Consider the following 19725-nt stretch of genomic DNA (forward strand, 5'->3'; position numbering starts at 1 on the left):
ATGAGCAACGGTCCGTGAATCATCGGCCAATTAAAAAGGAAATGAAGAAGGTTCCTCAACTTTGTAGATTCATCGACTCTTTTCGGCGCTTTCTCATTGGGAGAAAATGATTTTTGTTTTTAAACAAGACGCTTGCGTTGAATGAGAGAAGTGTGACGCTCGTTTGTCGTCCCATCGTTGGATCGCGAAACAAAAGGAAACATTTGCGAAAAGAAAGCGACAGAATAGCGTGATAAATATGAAAGAAAACAACAAGCTTTTTGCTCCGCACGTTCACTACAAGAATTTTTTAAACTAGGGATCCGCTATGCAAACGGAGAAGTGATCAAGAAATCGATTGGGCCGATTGAAAATCACGAACAGTCGATTCTCCATTGATATGGAAGGCCATCGGCATAGCCATCGGCTGTTATTCCGTCTCTTTTGACATAAGAATATATGACAGCCGAAGGGATTCCAACATTCACATTGCGCACGAATTGAAAAGGGTGATGTAAGCTTTTTGTTCTTCGTGTTATTCAATTTCTGTTGCTTAACCTTCTCCATCGTTTTTGATGTGCGAATGCCTCTATTATTCAATTTCACGTCGCAAAGTGCTACTGGAATTCACGAGACATTTCTTTCCAACAAAAACAAAAAGCCAAACATTTAAACACAACAAAAAAAATAATAAATAATTTCTACGTCGTACAACAATGTTTTGTTTAACATCACCGTTTTCCTTTCAATGATGGCTAATACGTTATGCCAAGCTGTTGAGATGGCCGATTGCTGGTTGGTAATACTTGAACCACGTGCGGTCAAGAACTTGGGGTTTCAAAAAAACACAAAAGCATACTGAGAAAATAAGTGCGCGACGTCTCCTTCAATCTAGTCAGTCGACATGACGAAAAAGAAAAAGAAAACTAGAAAAAGTTGATTGGCAACCGCACAGTATTGATCTCTCTCTGTGAACGCAGTCTCAAGTGGGGAGCTAGTACCCAAAGTTGTACGCATACATGACCAGTGAGAAGATAGGAGAGGTTGATAGATACAGGACGCGGTAGTGCGTGTGTTTCGGTCAACTCCAAAGACATCAAACCTTATCTTTTAGATTTACTTTTTTTTTTTTTTTTTTTTGGTCTTGATACCACTACTACAGATATTCGTGGCCGTTTTTTTTTTTTTTTCAAACAGAACTTTGACTCGAACAGTGGCGCTGTGCGCGGACAATGTATGGCACCTATCGCGGAAACGACGATCGCTTAAACTACTTCCTTTATTTTTGGAACTTTCCCCACCTCATATAAAAGGAGAGGGACGTCATTAAACCGCCATCTCGAGTGGCCCATCTCCTAGCGACATTTGATTGCTACATGTAAAAAAAGGGGTCGTATACCTTTGCTATACGTTCCAATATTCTGTCCTCTACGTGGACGGAACGCTGCGGCTGTCCGCACGGGCCAATTGACACGCCCGACACGCAGACGAAACAATAAAAAATGAACGATGTCGTCGTTAGATGGTCGTAACTCTATCATACACACACAAAGGCTCCCCCCCCCAAAGGGCTGACGTCCCTCAATCAGCAGCTTCGCTATATCACATATAAAGTTCTTTAGGCATTGGACAATGCAATGAAAAAGGGGATAAGACGTTTGACAAAAGAAAAAGAAAAGGGAAAAACTTTTCAGTCAGTTGATCGTGTTTTTTATGTGACGAAGCGCTTGAAAATTGCGCTCAAATTATTGAAGTGTCAGTTTAAATTGATCTGCTGTCATGGGCAATTGATGAACTTTCCATTAGCTGCAAGTTGATGGCGCTGAAAGTTTGGTCTCTTAAACAAGTTTTAGAGTTTGTTGTAAACGGATAGCGTTATTCGAAGCGCACCTGCTAATTTAACGCGTACCATCAAACTTGAACCTGTTTTCGAATGCACGCGTCTACAGTTTCCTTCTCGTTTTACGATACATTTCCTCCCCCTTTTCTATTAAACATAAAGATAGCGCCTCCGAGGTGGCATGTGAAATGAATGCAAAGTCTTATTCAAACGAGCATCGATCGCTTTTATTCTATAAGACTTTTAAAACCAAGCTGAAGATTGGCAGCAACCGGAGCTGCTCTAGCGTGTGGCTGGAAGACGATAAAAACAAAACAAAAAAAAATAAAAAATAAAAACAGAAACGCTAGTTCGGCTTTTCTCTTTTTTAATGACTGTTCTGAGAGGTGAAAAGACGAAGGGCAAAAGGCTCATCCGGCTTATAGACAGCGGGCGCATTATTAACATACATTTCAACCTTAATGATATGCAATATGCAGATCCAAAAGATTATTAAGTGGCAAAGGACTTTCCGTGAAAGGCAAAAGAGAGAGAAATAAAAGCAAAAACCAATAAGCCGAAAAGGCAATTTGAGGTTTAGAAACTAACAAGCGTTGCACGTTAAAGGGTTGTCTAGGTAACGAAATATTCATAACATTTCATCTGACTCTAAAGGGGGGCTAACTTAAAAAGGAAAAGCTCGAAAGAGTTGCTGCTATTTTGATAACGAGCATTCGTCTTTCACCGATCGTTATCGGGCGAACAAAAAATGTCTACTCCGACAAGTGGCACAACGAGAAAAACGTGTTCTTTGAATTGTGTGCGCATTGTTAAACCGTCCTTGGAATAATCGTAAACGTATCGTAACCAATTATTCTACAAGTACTGATCTTTGCGGCAATTTGATTTTAAAAAGTTGCAACCGCATAGGAAAAAATGTTTGTTTTAAAAAAAAAAAATTCCATGTTAACTTGTTCGCTTATTTTCCAGTTGGTTTCATGGAGGATTTACGCATCAAAACACAAAGTTTGCGGACAATTATATTGCGAAAGTAAAAGATTCGATTTTCTAGTCTTAAAAAAACAAGTACATTGTTGGTTTTCTTTAATTATTTAATTGGGAGAGTTTTGGATTGAAATATATATATGTAGTGTTTTGTTTTTCTGTTTCTTGAAAAACAAAAATATCGAGTCAATAACATGACAACAGAGCCACCTTTCGCTGAATTTCTGTACTCGAACATCGAGTTAGCAACATAGTACGGATTCAGCCGCGAGGTGGCGCTGATACTAAGACAACAATCCAACCAAAACATTTTACTTTATGATACAGCTTACAGAACAGAGTACGCAAAAGAATGAACTAAACGTGGGATCTAAAATGGGTTTATAATTTTGAATTTTTTTTTTCATGTCAGGTAAGTGGGGAAGGGGGGTTTAACAATTCCATTGCTCTCGCTACAAAGGATCAAGCGATCCTACAAAGAAATGAAACCTTGTTGGTTTTCCATCCTTTTCTTATACAATATATAAATCCAGTGCTTTGAATGCACTCCGCCGTCCCCCCCCCCCTCCCCATTCTGGTGGTCAAACATCGTGTTTCAATTTCAGGGAATCAAATTATTTATTCTGTTGAATATGAAGCAGAAGAAAAATAACAATACAAAAACAAGCTGGCGCTCGCAATTCGTAAAGAGGAAGCCTTTTTTTCTTTTTTTTTCACATACATCGCATTTTTCCTATCTGCCAGTAACTTTAACATCCCTCCCCCCGCAAAAAAAAAGCTTTGGACAATATATTTGTTTTGCAAGGGAAACGAAATGATTACTTCAATCCGCATTCTTTTGCATTTCAGACGCTTCGCTGAGTTACGCAGATTGAAAACTCGCCTTGTTGCAACGTGAATGTTCAAGGAAAACCCAATAACTCTTTACTTGTTTGTATCACGCGTCCTAAAAGAAGCATCTACGATTGATTAACCACCGTCCCTCGCCGCAAGTTTACGCAACGCCCAAACCAATTTAGATCTGCGATCTCTTCAACGAATCAACCCAAAGAAATACGTACGCTTATTGAATCAGCATAAAACGTATAGCCAAACCAATAAATAGAAATCAACACTTCAAAAAAAAAAAAAAAAGGCCAGCGAATAGGCTAAGAAAATAGGAAGTTTTCAGTAGTTCAAATCGATGACAAGCAGCCAACAAAACCGACAGTAAAGAAACAACATCCTAACAAAAATGGGTTCTCGATTCCCGATTCTCATCACGTATCTATATGCCTCTTTTTCTTTTTGGCCTTTCGAATAAAAAGCCACTATGATCGACAAGATACTGCCGTGCGGGGGAAGACGAAAACAAAGAGGCAAAAAAAAAACTATCGTTTCCAAAAAGAAAAAGGATGGCTGGGTGTAATGCAACTGGCGATAACGTCAGTCCTTTACAAATAGTGAGGAGAAACTTTCGTGGGCAAATGATAAGACGCGTGACATTTCCGAAGATTTTGGACGCGTGACAGATCTCACGAAATTTGTTTTTCGGGGGGAGGCAAAGTTTCACGACAAATCCCAAAGGCAAATTTCGTGTTGTACTTGCCCCAGCTTTTTCCAACGAAAACAAACAGAAGGCAAAAAGATTTTTAACTGACAACATGCTTAACTTTGTCTACATAGTGAATGGTGATGGCCTTTTGTTGGCTGGCAAGTCATGAAAAATACAATCTGTGTTACTCTAAACCGAGAAATTGTTTCGAATGGCCGACCATCAATTAGCCTAATCCAACAAACACAAAAAGCTACTCAAAATTCTTCGCTGTTGCTAATAACTATGTTTGTCGTAATGCACTCGTGCAGTTGGGAATGGCAACACAAAATGTTTGAAATGCCAGGCATGGAAAGCATAATTACATTCGACTTCGGGCAACAGGGAGTCATGCTGGGCAAAAAAGAAAAAATGGCGTTCGCTTACCCCACATAAAAAGGAGAAATGACGTCGGCAAATTTGAAGAAAGTCATTGTTCTGCGGCAATCAGTTGTTTTCACTTGAGTTCCACACGTAAATGTACATTCAGTTTTTGTCAATTGACTGATTACACTCTGTTTTTTGACGAAAAAGGAAACAAGATTGACGTTCGTAGGCTCCAACGTTTGTTAATTAGAGAGATGGGGTTGCTCGGCTTCCATCACCTATGGGGCGTTGCTAAGGCAAAAATGGAAACTTAAGAACTTTCGAACTAACTATGCAAGTTTGAGTTATTTTGGGTTTCTCCTCGTTCGTGGCACATTTTAATTTACAACAGTTTGGAGAAAGCTTTTTTCTGGTGACGTTCATTTCAGTCTTCTCGTTAACGAGTAATGACAAGTGATACGGTTGATGTTCTTAATTGGTTTCACCCCAAATGACTCCTACGCTATCTAGCGGTCATATTTTCGAAAAAAATGTCTTTTTTTTTTTTTTTTTTTTTTTTTTTTTTTTGCACTTGATGGATTTTTGCTACGGAACTGCGGTTCACCAATTAAAATTTAAAGTGCGTTGAGATTGTTGATTCCAAATAACGCAAAAACTAAACTTAAATAATGCAGTAATCTAAGCGTAGATGTCGCCATGCTTATATGTAAATGTTGATGGCAGTTTTGATGGCTAATTTTTTCGTGTCTATTTGTTTGAAAAGCTTTCATCAGTGTACATCTAACATCGTGGGCGTACTGCGCAACAGACGTGTCCGTGGACACAAGAAATGATCTGGAATAGCCCTGGTGGCGGATTCGGCCCAGCTTTCATCCACACTACAACATCAGCTCAAGACCCGGCCGGACGCGGGTCCATTTCAATTGTAATATTTAAAAAAACGAAACGGTCCAAATTTTGTTTTAAGCCGATGTTTGTTTGTATTGGTTTGTGTTTTCTTTTCCGCATTAATATTTATCTCTAGTGTTTCATTGCGTGTGTATGTGCCGACGTTATTACCATCGGAATCAGATAGTGTTGGATCCCGTGTTAAGATGAAGCTATTAATTCACACCGCTACGGGCAAGACGGCACTAATTGCATTTTTGATTCACTTGGCCATCTCCGGTTGGTGTTTTACCGGATCCGTCGCCGCCGGTGGCCAACATTTCCTGCGGACAATGGAACCAAACAATTGGCCCAGCAATCCAACTAATAATCCAGCTCCGCTGTCCGCTACTGGCGGAACAATTGGCAACAGTGCAACTATTCGAAAGCGTTCGATCTATGCTGATTATCCTGGACGTTTGCCTTTATCAACAATGACAATGATGAGAGTGCAAGAGTCAGCCCTTTACGCGGTTCAATCCGCCGTTCCAGCAACGGCTTCCGCTTTGGTGTCCGATTCGTTAATGAAACGCGTCTCGCTCGGATTGCTCCTGCCGCACACGACGTTCAGAGTTCGCGAGTACAGCAAAGCCGTCCAAACTGCCATGAACAGTTTGCGTAAACAGGATCTCAGCTTCATCAATACGTACCGGTTTCAAGTCTCTGATATCCACACAGACATGCTCAAAGTGAACCCCAGTCCCACAGGTAAAAAAGAGTATATCTGAACGTTGGCCAAAGTCAATGCGCAGCGTGTATTTGGGTATTGTTAATTCACCATAAAGAAAACTATTCAGGGAAATGAAGACGAGATTGAAAAGACATATTGTTGCAAAATTCAAAGACGAATGAATGAACAAAAAGAAAACATCGAAAATGAGATTTGTTATGTTTGGGGCTAGCCTGATTCGTTTCCGCTAAGGAATGAAGATGTAGCAACTCAATCAATTTTCCGCCTCGTAGCGTTATCTCTGTTCCACTTCTATGCTAACGAAAAAAAAAAAATAAAATAGAAGAATAAAGAAGTTGCGGAAAAACGGATTTCTCACAAGGGACACCAACGGCCACAGTGATAGAACATTGTAATTTCTTTCTCATTCGGAGGCCTAGGCTCATTTCCCTCGTACATGATGACACGTACAGATCTAAAAATATCTCCTCCCGTCATGTCTGTCATTGACACGCACTCGGCCAAACTTGTGTGTAAGGAAGATTAAGAGTCTCAAGAAGAAGCAACAAAAAAATAAGCAGACGGTCAAATCGCTAATGGTATGTGTCCTCAAACACGTACTGCAATATCTTACAGTGCGCAAGACCGAAGTAAATGATAAACTGATGGACCAAAAACAAAAATGATTGATTATCTTATTTCGTGGGGTCTGGTTTTAATGTGCACGTAAAGCTGGACAGACTTAAAATAACGATGGAGAGTAGTGCATAATATAGTCATTCCGTAATGCATTATGCTTGTCATGTAAACCGTTAACGCATGAGAATCCATCAGCACGGAGGTTGATGTTCCACGCGATCACGGCCTGCTGTTTGATATGGAAAAGTTTGGGTCCAATGTAGTTTTAGTTTGATAAAGGAAACTGTTGGATTTATGTCACTTCTAGCCGCGTATGATGTATGAGCATCAATCAAGAACAACTGCACTTCACCTTACGAAGGCACAAGCCGACTACTTATCTATTCTAGCCTGGCATTATTGATTTTCTTTTTCGTAGAAGAATAATAACTACTGCCGGGTTTGTTTGAAACAACACCAGTGCTTTATATAAAAAGGCTTTGATAATACCTGAAAGAGGAAACCAAGTTTATAATGAAACCAGCGTAGAATCAATCAAGAGGGTGAAAGCTAGGAGAGCAAGTAAAACATCTTTGCTCGTGTGAGATGTGTTCATTTAGGTGCTGGCGTGATTAATAAAGCCCGGCAAAAGGTCTCTACGTACAGGAAAAATGAAAATCATCAAATAAAAGATTTTTTTTAGACCCGTTTTCAAGTCAAATTTAGAAGTTCATCTAAGCACATCAGTTTCTTGCTTTGATGATTTCCAAGAAAACAGATCATTCTTTCAGACAAGTTCAGCGTTGCTTTGTTTATCAAGTGATTTTCAGTCACGTTTTTGGCCTGCCGAAACGACAACACTGAATTATCGGGAGATTGTAGTTCGCCATGGTAGGAGTGTGACAAATCAAAGCTTGTGGGCAAAGAAAAGGATATCAATCGAATTACGAGAACCGATCTCGTGAAGTGGACCAACGCGAGCACGAAGCATCTGACAAATGTGTCCCTATAGGCTCAATGCCGTCGAGTCATTTCTCATTCTTCGGGGACTGAACAGCACAAAAGACCAGAAAACAACCCAAAGAAAATATCAGAGTATAGTCGAATTGTTCCAGTCGGATGCGTGGAATGTTTCTATCCGAAAGCGCGATTGTCTAGGCATTGTCTCGTGGTCCTTTAGTTTTAGTTTTATTGCGACAAAAAAAAAAAAAAAAAAACACAATTTTCTATGCAGCGCTATAGTTCCATTATCCATTCGTCCTCGAATTGCAACTGTTAATCAATACGTTTCTCCATATGGAATCTATCCTCCAGGAGATGACGAACAAGCTGCCAAAGATGTCTATACTCATACGAGTCTTTATGAATAGCATTACCAATTATATTCGATATCTACGAATGAACGTTTGACATTCATGGATAATGAATATCTTTTGTATGGCAATGATGATGATGAGCTTATTTGGATTGAACGCACAGTTAACATATACTGAAGAGATAGACGTCTGAATCGTTATCTGAACATACATCACTGACAGCCCTCAATCTCTTCCAGCAATGGATGAGAACTGACACTTGCTGTATTGAGAATACTTTCTGTTTATATGTAAATATTTGTTAGAAGAAAAGAACCTCTTTATCAGAACTGCTCCAATACCCAGTAGATTTCTTTTTTCCATGTTTATTTCTTTTTTTTTCACAAAAAAATGGGACACAGCCTTGGAATAGTTTTAAAAAAAGTGAACGAGGATCGAAACTCCCCCTCCTGGAGTATAAAGTAGTGTCTCGCAACTGGACATTCCCTGCTGGTTATGTTATACAAGCCGAGACGGTTATGTATGAATAAAGCTGTGTCTGAAAAAAAAAAAAACGATCGTCGGACTAGCGATGACATTCTCGCATCGTATAAGAAATATTTCGATTATAGGCAAGTCTGGGCGAATGGTTGGGCTGCGGTTGACATGAGTCGAAAGACGCCAAACTTTGAAATGGAATTGTAGTAAATGGATATACAGCCAGCATAATAACATATCAAGATATTCCATTTTCACGCGTACTTTTTTCCATTCCAGTTTTGAAATGTGAGTCCGTGTCAAGATTTATGAGGTGATCAGAATTCACTGGGATCGTCTTCATTCAAGATTAATTTTTTTTTCTTTGTGAGTAAATCCGTTGGTGAGCGGAAACAGTTGTCAGGCAAAATTAACTTGATAACGGTGAAACGACTAACAAGGAAATTACTAAGACGTCCAGCTGGCAGCCGGATGATAAGCGCTATGATTCTTATTCTCACTAGCCTCTTCATAATACATTGAGACTTTCATCATTTTATGTCAGGAACAGCCATCATTCTTAAATGATGTGGTATGGTGACAATTTTAAATTCGAACACGATCTATCTGTCTTGTAGACAACGACCCCAATATAAAAATGTAAAAACGTCAAAGCGTAAGTGATTGGTTCTATAAGTCAATGGGTTGGCTATATACGATTACGTTAGAGAAAGAGATAATTAATTACAGCTATTTACCAAGCGTTAAGCATTGACAACTCTGCTGATAAATACACAAGTCTAAAGACTTCGTTTGCATGTCTATGAATTATATTCACGTAGCTACACGTTACGTGCTAGACAAGAGCCCCACAGAAAATTTTAATAACATCTTCTCAAACGAAATGACGTTTCTCTGCAAATAAATTTCAAGTGGACAGGTATTGGCTGTTAAACACAGTCTCTGTTTTTATCCCACCATCTAGCGTTTATCACGCTCCAGTATTTATTGGTCAAGCCGGTTGTCGTGTTGACTTCACGCGGTTCGGGCTGTCAACATCGAATGGGGATCGTTGTGCATCCGACAATCGATACACTACAATACATTGGTTAAGCTTGTTTTGAAAAAAGACTGTTGACAGGCCAATTTTCCCTCGATAGCTTCCGGAAAAAAAACACGTTCGATATCAAACAAGACTGTCTAAATAATCCAAAGTTATTAATCGATTGATGTTAGTCGTCGCAGAACGATAAGTGGGATTTTATATAGAAAAGAGACACAGGGTATTTCCTGCTGAACTCGTCGAGACGTGCCGAAACAGAAGTTCACTTTCTGATACCGATGGTACAACTTTTGCCAATGTAATGATCAATTTCGTCGGGGCTTCGTCTTATTGCCCTCCTATATTTAGAAAGTTCTAAAAAGCCTTTGGCCGTATACAGACAAAAGTATACGAATAAAAAAGGCTTCTCGAGCCCTTGATTGTATCGCCGAATGGAGGCATACAACTTTTAAGCGATATCAGAGAAATCCATCCAACATATTATACGATCTACATTAGGAAATGTGTGCCTCGTCCAAATACACATATCAGCTCGATCTCCCCCCCCCCCCCTTCGATGGAGATGATGAGTTCTAATGGGCACGATCTTAGAAGCGCTTGCCCTTATTCGGCGTATGCACTGGTTGATCGACATGTCAATACCAGGTTGTCCTCACATTCATTGTCAGAAAGGAAATCCTATTTAAATGGCATATTTGAATACCATACCAAGCGAAAGGGTGAAAATGTGTTCCTCGGTTTGGGCATTTTCAGACGAGAGCTTATGCCAAATAGATGCTCATACATCTCGACTTGAAGCACGTAAATGGGATCAGCGTCTTTAAGCGTACGACCTTTAAAGCACCGAGCAGTAGTGCTCTTGCTCCCAAGTCTCATTAACTTTCATTCAAAGAAGATTGGCCTGGTTTACCGCCGACCTGCATTGGCGTGAACGTGTTGGGCAAAAAAAAAAATACGTTACTGGCTCCCTCGTGGGGAATGACATTAGATTGACTTTCGCAGTTCCTGTTTTTAACAAAGGAAAAGGCTCAATTGCTATCGAGAAAAAGAGATAGATAAGATTGGTAGGGTGAAAATTGTATAAGAAAGGAGTTGAAAAGATGGCTGCACTTTTACATAGGCTAAATATGATAGCATCCTGAACTTTAAAAGCATTTTGATGTAATCCACGGATATCCGCATATCGATTTTTACTCTGGGTGTAGGAGCTGGAAGAAACAAATGACTTGCATTAGAGTTTTTGGAAGGCAGCACGAGATGTTCATAACACCCAACTGAAATTAAGTTCTAAAATGTGCGTTGTACAATGAGCTCTCGAAGGTACCTCATTAAATGCAATTGCGTTTTCAACTTGCACAATGAAACTGTTTCAATTCTCAAATGTTTCCAAAATGCTGCGATAACTTCCATGGAAAAGAGTAATACCATTGCGTAACTGTTTAAAAGGTCTTCCTCCCCAAAAATTCTTTTTATTTCACGTAACTTCTTTTTATAAAAGCCACTGGGGAGAAATGCTGGTATCTTTTGCAACGTGTTCGTTTATCGTTTATTTTCTACCACGATCGATCCAAAAGAAGGATACGTCTGGCAAGAATAATGGGATAACGACACCGAACTTAGTGCTGTTCACTTGTACATCGAAACTTGTCTGAAGACATTTGAATATACAATCGAGGTCGACGCCCTTGATCGAAAATACGCAACTCACGACTGCAGTGCGATATGTTTGATGTCCTTTAGCCTGTGATGAAAATGTACTAATTTGCGCTTGATTGTATACGCAGCCATTCTCGACATGGTATGCGAAACGTTCTTGAAACGTAACGTCTCGGCCATCTTGTTCTTGTCCAATACCGAGTTGTACGGACGTAACACGGCGGCTGCTCAATATTTTCTGCAGCTGACCAACTACTTGCGAATTCCCGTCATCGCCTGGAATGCCGACAATTCTGGATTAGAAAAGGTAAATACTTCATTCACAATCCAAATCATATTTTTTTTTTGTTCATTTTGGCAAATGGTGAGCTGTCCCATATACCGGGACCTGTTTGAACGTAGACGAATATCCGTCAGTCCGTTGGCCAAGAAATATTAGGCCAAGAATTATCATCAAGTTCGATCGATCGTGGCTAAAGCTTCTGTTATAAGCAGAATAACATACTGTGATTATATGCAGACACATAAAGCTTTATACATTATTCTTTAGAACCTTTTTGATGGGTTTCACGTGTCGCACCCGAGGTGACCACTCACGGCACCTTTGTCTACTGCCAGCTATTGTAATGTGAACCTTTAGATTCATTTCTTTTGCGTTCCTAAAGCTTCGTCAATGAAGCAACAAGGCCAACCTCTCTTTTTTTTGCGTTGTCCAACGATGATTATTATAAGTAAAAAAAAAAAAAAACAAATGCCAAACACAAAAGACCAAGAATTATTGTTCTAAGTTACTTGTAGCCCTACGTCGTTTCTTCTACGTAACACAACGGCGCGGCTTATGCGTTAGTGAAGAAGGAAAGGGAGCATCTCTTAATCGAGCTGCAAAGTTATGTTAAATGTGGAGACTGTGTCACGAACTAAGTTAAAACGTATGGAGTCATCTGTTTGGGATATGCGGATATCGTGTATCATGTCAAAAGGAAGAACAAAACTCGTGACTTTCATATTCTCGCATCCTCCTAATAAATTCATCGATAAAGAATGTTTTAATTGCGCATGATTTATCAGGGAAAGGCTTAGAAATGGAGGTTTTAGGCGCCCATGTCTCGTGGATAAATACCGTGGACTTCAGGTACAAAAAATGGTATAAATATCCCTCACGACCGCAGTCTGAAGAAGGATTTAATCATTAAAACCCGATTCAGAAATGAAAGTACTGCATGATAAATGTTAGGTAGAAAACAATTTTCGTTTAATATCCAAGGAAATATTGTGAATTCCTTGGTTGGCCATGATCCCTCAAAATAGGAGAATTATTGAAATGCGGAACAGCGTTAAAGGGTCTATCTCCGTTGACGTCTAGAATCAATACTTTTCACGAGACACACACAAAAGCTTGCCAGAAGAAAAAAGAAGTATTGTGTATATTACAAAAAGCCAATACACTGAAAGTTGACTTGGTGTTGTCAGTCCAGCGCAAGATTGAGGTCGAAAAGCCCAGCGGACAATGAATGACAGTGGACCAAAATAAAGGGGAAACGATGACGAAAACCATTTTTTGGATTGGCCGTTAAATCTGGTTGTTTATCATAACTGTAACGGGAATAAATTAAAGCTGTTTTAAACACTTATTTCGTTTCACGCAAGACTCAATGGCATTCTGCGGAACAAGTGTAAATAAAGCTAAACTTGTTCTTCTGCTTCGACAAGGCTGTCTTGGTGACAGCAAACGTTTCCCCTAGTGTTTCTTAAAGCGTATACTAATGTGGTATCACGGAGACGGCCCGTCTGCAAACGATGTCTTGCATTTTGTTGCAACTGGGCGGAAGGATTGGTTCGATGCCTTATCTATAGTAACGACTCAATTTAACGACCTGATGACACCGTTGCCAGCCACTATTCGCAAAAATGAACTATTAATTAATTCGCTTTTAATAAAAACAAAGTCACCTAACCTCAGAATAATGTCCAGCGGTTATGTAAGAACGCCATTGTGCAATGAAAGAGATACAAAGTCGGCAAATTAAACTTTTGCTTTTCACTCGACGTGTTTGTCTACTTGTGCACGTTTCTCAAACAGAGGAGTGCTGGAAATAATTTGGTCATCCAGCTGGCACCGTCGGCGTTTCATCAGGCCAATGCGATGCTCTCGCTTCTCAAGCGCTACTCTTGGAAACAATTCTCTATAGTCACATCGACCGTAGCTGGTTACCGTGAATTCATCCAGGCTGTCGCTGAGGCCGCTTACAAATTTGAATCGCACAACAGTTACAAGTATATTCAAATTACATGAAAATTCACTGATAATTATAACATCTATTTGTTTAATGATTGGATAGGTTCAAAATATTGGGCACAGTTTTGGTAAACAATAATGCCAGCAATTTAGGGAGTCTTTTAGGCACCGAAGCGAGGATCTTACTGCTGTATTCGACTCGCGAAGAAGCACGTTCCATTCTGAAGACGGCTGGACAGATGGGCCTTGCAGGTGACAAGTACGTCTGGATCGTGACGCAGAGCGTTATCGGCAGTACTACAGAATCGCCACCCGAGTTTCCCGTCGGCATGTTGGGTGAGTTCTTTTGATGAAATCATTCCCTTTTGATCCGGGCAGCCCGACTAGACGTCATTAAAAGAAATGAATTATAATTAACATATTTAAGCAAGGTAGAACAAGAAATGACGTTAACGACATGTCTTGTGCCACTGTTTTTTTAATGCCATTGAATACATGGATGACGTGAACGTGCTGCACTAATCAGATAACAGATCGTATTGATTTTGAATTCACAGGTGTCCATTTCGAAACGACAGACAATCAGCTGACCAAAAGCATATCTACTGCTCTCAAAGTGTTTGTCAATGGAGTGGAGGCCTTTCATCGCGAATCAAATTCGTCCTCTTTGCTCAGTCCGAAAGTTTCATGTGAAGACTCGGCATCAACTTCATCGCGCTGGGCTCAAGGCGAACAACTTTTCAAGTCAGTAAACATTTTTGTGTGTCTGTTACTCGGTTATCGAGCCAGATCCATTGCAGTGGGGCACTTAGAGTGTCAAGTTCCCTATTCATACGTTTAAGAACTAGATATCAGGTGCAAACGGTAATTTGATCCTATAAAAGCTGGACCCTGTTTCTTGTTTCCACGACGCACGGTGGGGGTGTCACCAAAAAAAACGAATCAATATTGTCAATTTACACATTTGTCCATTGGCCAAAGCAAACAACAGCGGAAAAACGCAAGTGTTGGTCCAACTGTACGAGTTAACGCGATTATAGCCTTTACGGTAGTCAAGTTTTCTCGATATAGAAGCATTCGGCTATTGATTTGAGAGAATTCCACGTTAAAACAGTTTTATACTTACGTGGTACACCAAAACTTGAAAAAGAAAAACTTTGCTTTTCCTCCCAGTGGTGCTGCATTTTTTATTTTACCCTTTTCTTATGCTGGACCGGAATTGAATGCGGAATTCCTTTTCACTGCGTTTTATGGAAATGAAAGCGGTGGATGCAGAATTCCTTAGAAATATTCTTGATAAGCTTATTTTTCCCCATCATCTTTTCAAGATATTTGCAAAATGTGCGCATTGATGTCGATCCCGGCCGACCTCCGTTGGAATTCGACGCCGATGGGACACGCAGTTCGGTCGAGCTGACGATAGTCAATTTGCAGCCGAGCAATAGCGGTGGATCGGGCAGAGAACTTCTATGGAGACAAGTATGCCTTTTGTTTTCCTAAACAAAAACAAATGAATTTTTATTCTTCTAAAACTTAAACTGTTTTCTTTAAATGATTGCGTGTTGGTGATGGCAGATCGGTCATTGGCATTCTTGGAAAAAGGACGGACTTGATATCCAAGATATTGTCTGGCCCGGTCACAGCCACGTACCACCTGAAGATGGTCCAGATAAGTTTCACTTGAAGGTAGCTTTCTTAGAAGAGCCACCTTTTATTAGCATCGTGCCACCTGATCCAGTTAGTGGCCGATGTCCTGTCAGCCACGGAGTACCTTGTCACGTTGGCAACCACGTCCCACTAAACGGGTCAGTCCACGTTCTACACCGTGTTCAATGTTGACTTTTTAAAGAAACGTTGATTGAAATTGTTTTGCTCGTTTTAACACGTTTGGATTGACGTCATTCCATGTTCATCGACTAATGCCTAATTTAGTTTAATTAAGAACTAGAACGTGCAACCTTTCCGAATCAATCAAGTTAAGACTCAACTAGCTCTAATTCAACGTAGATAAGATTTTGAAATATGAAATGGGTAATTACTGAACTGTTGAGCATGCGGCAGGATTTCGAGTGGTATCTACGTCACGTACCGTGATGATTTGCGTAATCTGCTGTAGTCTAACAAATGAACTGACGTGTTTTAGGGAAAGCGATCTGGGACATTCTCCCCGCAATGTCACTCAATGTTGCTCCGGTTTCTGCGTCGATCTACTGGAAAAGTTCAGCGACGATCTCGGATTTACTTACGAGCTCATCAGGGTAGACGACCCAAAGTTCGGCACTCACGTGGTAACATTTCAAGTAGCATGTTGGACCTTTTTTTTTTTTAATAGACGCCCACGAAATTGATGCCGTCAGCCTAGTAGAATATCAACAATGCACTCTATTATACACGGCAAATAACCAGAGGGAATTGCTCTATCAATAATGAACCAGAATGGAAGGTGGAACGGGTTAATGGGAGCACTGGCCAATCGTAGAGTGGACATGGTGATGACTTCCTTAACGGTGAACGCCGAGCGTGAGCACGTCGCTGATTTTACGATTCCTTTTATGGAGACTGGAATCGCAATTTTAGTGGCCAAAAGGACGGGCATCATCTCTCCTACCGCGTTTCTAGGTACACGTCATTATTGCGCTCAGTAATAGGGAATTTTTTACGTACAAAAATTTGGATATTTTGAAAACAGAGCCGTTCGATACGGCGTCGTGGCTCCTTGTCGGCGTCGTAGCCATTCAAGTGGCAGCGTTGGCCATCTTCCTTTTCGAGTGGCTCTCCCCGTCAGGGTACAATATGCAAGTGAGTCACTAGATAATTAATTCAATCAAATTTCCTCTGAACTCTGATGGCCTAAAATGATTTTAGTTATCGGCCCCAACCAATCAGCGTTTTTCGCTTTTTCGGACCTATTGGCTCGTTTGGGCGATTCTGTTCCAGGCTTCCGTTAATATCGATTGCCCCAGAGGGTTTACATCTAGGTGAAACAATATATATATTTTTTTTAAATTTCTTTGTTATCAAAAATTGTTCAATGCACTTTGAACAGATTCATATCGAACGTTTGGGCCACTTTCGCCGTGGTCTTCTTGGCCATTTACACGGCCAATTTAGCAGCTTTCATGATCACGCGTGAAGAATTCTACGATCTGAGTGGCGTCGAAGATCCCAGAGTATTTGACGATTTATGGAGCATAGAATTTTTCCTTTTTTGTGTTGACGATTGGCCTTATTGCCCCGACAGCTAATCAGCCCCAAGAGTCACGAACCTCCGTTCCGTTTCGGCACCGTCTTCAATACTCATACGGAAGCTACGATTCTCAAGCACTACAAAGAGATGCACTATCACATGCGCAACTACAACCTCAACGAAATAAGCGCCGGCATCGACTCTGTCAAGCGAGGGTAAATAACAGGCGCCCTAGTGCTACGAAATGACATCCCCGCATTTATTATTTATTTTTTACCATGGTGTTTTTTCTTGGCTCTGTTTGTTATGGACAATGGCCGAGCTCCAAGAAAGAGCAATTATCAATTGCCATCCCACACACAAAAAAGAAATCTATAGCAAACGTAGCGGAAAAAAATTGCATTTGGTCAGTTATTGGCTTGAGAAAAATGGATGTTGGTTCTATTGTGGTTTAAAAAAAAAGAAATTGATTGAGACCAAATAAGTTTGGGTACACAATATAGATACGTTTCTTAGTAATCTAATAATCGACGCTACGGACTGATCAAATTAAATCAACAAAGAAAATAAAATTTCTCGCTTGTCATCGCTGCCAAAAGTTTTAAAACTATTTGGCTCAATGTTTTTTTTTTTATAGAAGAACAACCTTTCGTAATTGAAACTTGTAGTTTGTTTACGTGATCTTATCCTTTGTGTGCACAGTGAATTGGATGCGTTTCTCTACGATGGCGCAGTACTAGACTACCTAGTATCCCAGGACGAAGAATGCCGTCTTTTAACTGTCGGATCGTGGGTAAGCCAATCAAATTGTTTGTGTGAATACCTTTGTCGTTCAATGACATTTCAATTTCCGGCCAGTACGCCATGACAGGTTATGGAGTCGCCTTCCCACGCGGCTCTAAATACGTGGCAGCATTCAACGAAAAACTTCTAGAGTACATTGAAAACGGTAAAAGATAAGGAATTTGAAAAGCTAAGTTGGTCATTAACACTTCCGGATGTTCAAGGCGACGTGGATCGATTACGTCGGTTCTGGTTAACAGGAGTATGCAAACCCTACAAGGAGGAGCGTCAGTTTTCCGAGCCGCTTTCCACTGAGCAATTTCTTTCCGCCTTCTTGTTGCTTCTATCCGGTATCGGATTGGCCTTTCTTCTGCTCGCTCTCGAGCATATTTATTTCCATTCCATTACGACCCCATCTGACCTCACCGACGACTGGGGCTTGTTGTTCCCTCATTTCCATTGTAAGTTTGAGCAGCGTTTTCATTATTTGTTGGATGCATATCTCAATGGATTCCGTGATTGTTTAGAACATGGGCAAATCGTTGACGTTCCGCGATGCAGTTTTCGAGACGCAAGATCGATTGCGGTCTCATCGATGTCGCGACGCTATATGTCGACTTCATCTGCGTCGTTTGAATTTGCAGTTGGACTGCGTAAGATCAAGAGTCCGCCAACTGGAAAAACAACTCGGCGAAAGCAATCAGTTTATCGGGTAAGGCTATATAGACAGTCCCGAGCAAAGGTTAAATTTCGTTTTGAAACGATTTGTTGTAACAGAACTGCAGTAAATGATGAATCGCAATCAGTTGAAGTGGAAAAAAACTTGATTGAATGTCAAGCAACGACTCGGTAAGTTGTTTTTAGTACATGACTTGTTTGTTGTAGCGTAAAGCATTAATAAATTGTTTGTACGGTACGACCTATAGAGAATTTAATACATTTATGTTCCGTTTGATGCAGCCAACTGCTGGAAGGAATTCCTGAAATGGAGACCGTCCTATAGCGTCCATCGACGGAACATTAGGAATTAATTTTGACTCTCACAATCTAATCACGAGTTTCTAAGATTACAATCCTGCCAATGGTGCCAACGAAAGGTAAACACGACCCTACCTTCGCAAGGCAGCCATCAAGATTTTTTTCATTGTTGTTTTCCACCGTTAATGATCAATATAAACAGACGGAAAACGGGCAATAGAACAAGGTGTGCCAGTCAAACGATAAGAAGTCGTATATACCTGTAAATTACGTTCAATACAAAACAGGAAAATAAAAATAGGGTGTCCATTTGTGAATAAATTTATTGCCGACGACAGTACACGATTGTGACGCTTGACCGTGATGACGCGTGATCGGTTGTCATTACGCACGAAACCAGTTTTTGCCTGAAATTTTCTCCCAGCGCTTGTGTCAGTCAAGAAACATCCAATAGTAAGTGGTTACGGTTAGTAACGGTCTCACGCACTGTCAGTCTGTTGAATAGACAAACGCCTAGGAAAAATCCCATGACTTTTTCAGTTTCCTGTTGTCAATTTTTTTCACGGATATATTGCTCAGTATGCATTGTGGTTCATGATGGCAAGGGTCGTAGCTTTTACAGACGGCATTGGTTATATAAGAACGCGCATATCGAGTTTTATCAAAACGAAAGCGGTTGGCTCAAACTGAATGCTTCCCCATAAGAAATTATGGCGGTTTCGAATGATGGGAAAACCAATCTAATTTTTGCCACATCTTGCGGTTTGAGTCGGTGATTTTGAATATTAATCGAACACAGTCGGGCAGGTCTTGTGACTGCCACCTCGTCACGCATTTGAACGTGAATTGTTTACACTTCCTCAAACCACGAGTTGATTTGATGTCTTGTGGGAATGTTTGGGTTGCTAAAAACCCAAACAAACTCTTGTGAATACCCAATAGTCTAAAGTAAATAGTTTGTTGACGTATCGGCTAAAGTAAGGCTTACTAGAATGAAAATCTACACGGCGCTTGCAATCAAAATCAATTCTTGAATTGATGATGCCACTTAACTATTCATGTTGGTTGTTTCTATTATTGCTTACACGTATTCGACTTGGCTATTGCATTCATCAAATTAAGGACATCTCAA

The 19725-nt window shown here is 40.4% G+C and overlaps 1 protein-coding gene across 1 annotated transcript; it reads left to right on the plus strand.

Moving 5' to 3' along the window:
* The first annotated feature begins 5594 nt into the window (after positions 1–5594).
* Positions 5595–18739, plus strand: LOC130692239 (glutamate receptor ionotropic, NMDA 2B-like). Its single transcript, XM_057515314.2, is given in 20 exon segments — positions 5595–6338; positions 11538–11716; positions 13490–13683; positions 13749–13981; positions 14203–14389; positions 14974–15124; positions 15221–15450; positions 15789–15933; positions 16081–16264; positions 16335–16444; positions 16511–16623; positions 16692–16815; positions 16887–17047; positions 17535–17625; positions 17691–17781; positions 17840–18021; positions 18023–18076; positions 18143–18327; positions 18393–18464; positions 18576–18739. Coding segments are annotated over 20 exon segments (3270 nt in total). The 5' UTR covers positions 5595–5797; the 3' UTR covers positions 18619–18739.
* The last annotated feature ends 986 nt before the right edge of the window (positions 18740–19725 follow it).

This window comes from Daphnia carinata, chromosome 1 (assembly GCF_022539665.2).
Source record: "Daphnia carinata strain CSIRO-1 chromosome 1, CSIRO_AGI_Dcar_HiC_V3, whole genome shotgun sequence".
NCBI lineage: Eukaryota > Metazoa > Arthropoda > Branchiopoda > Diplostraca > Daphniidae > Daphnia > Daphnia carinata.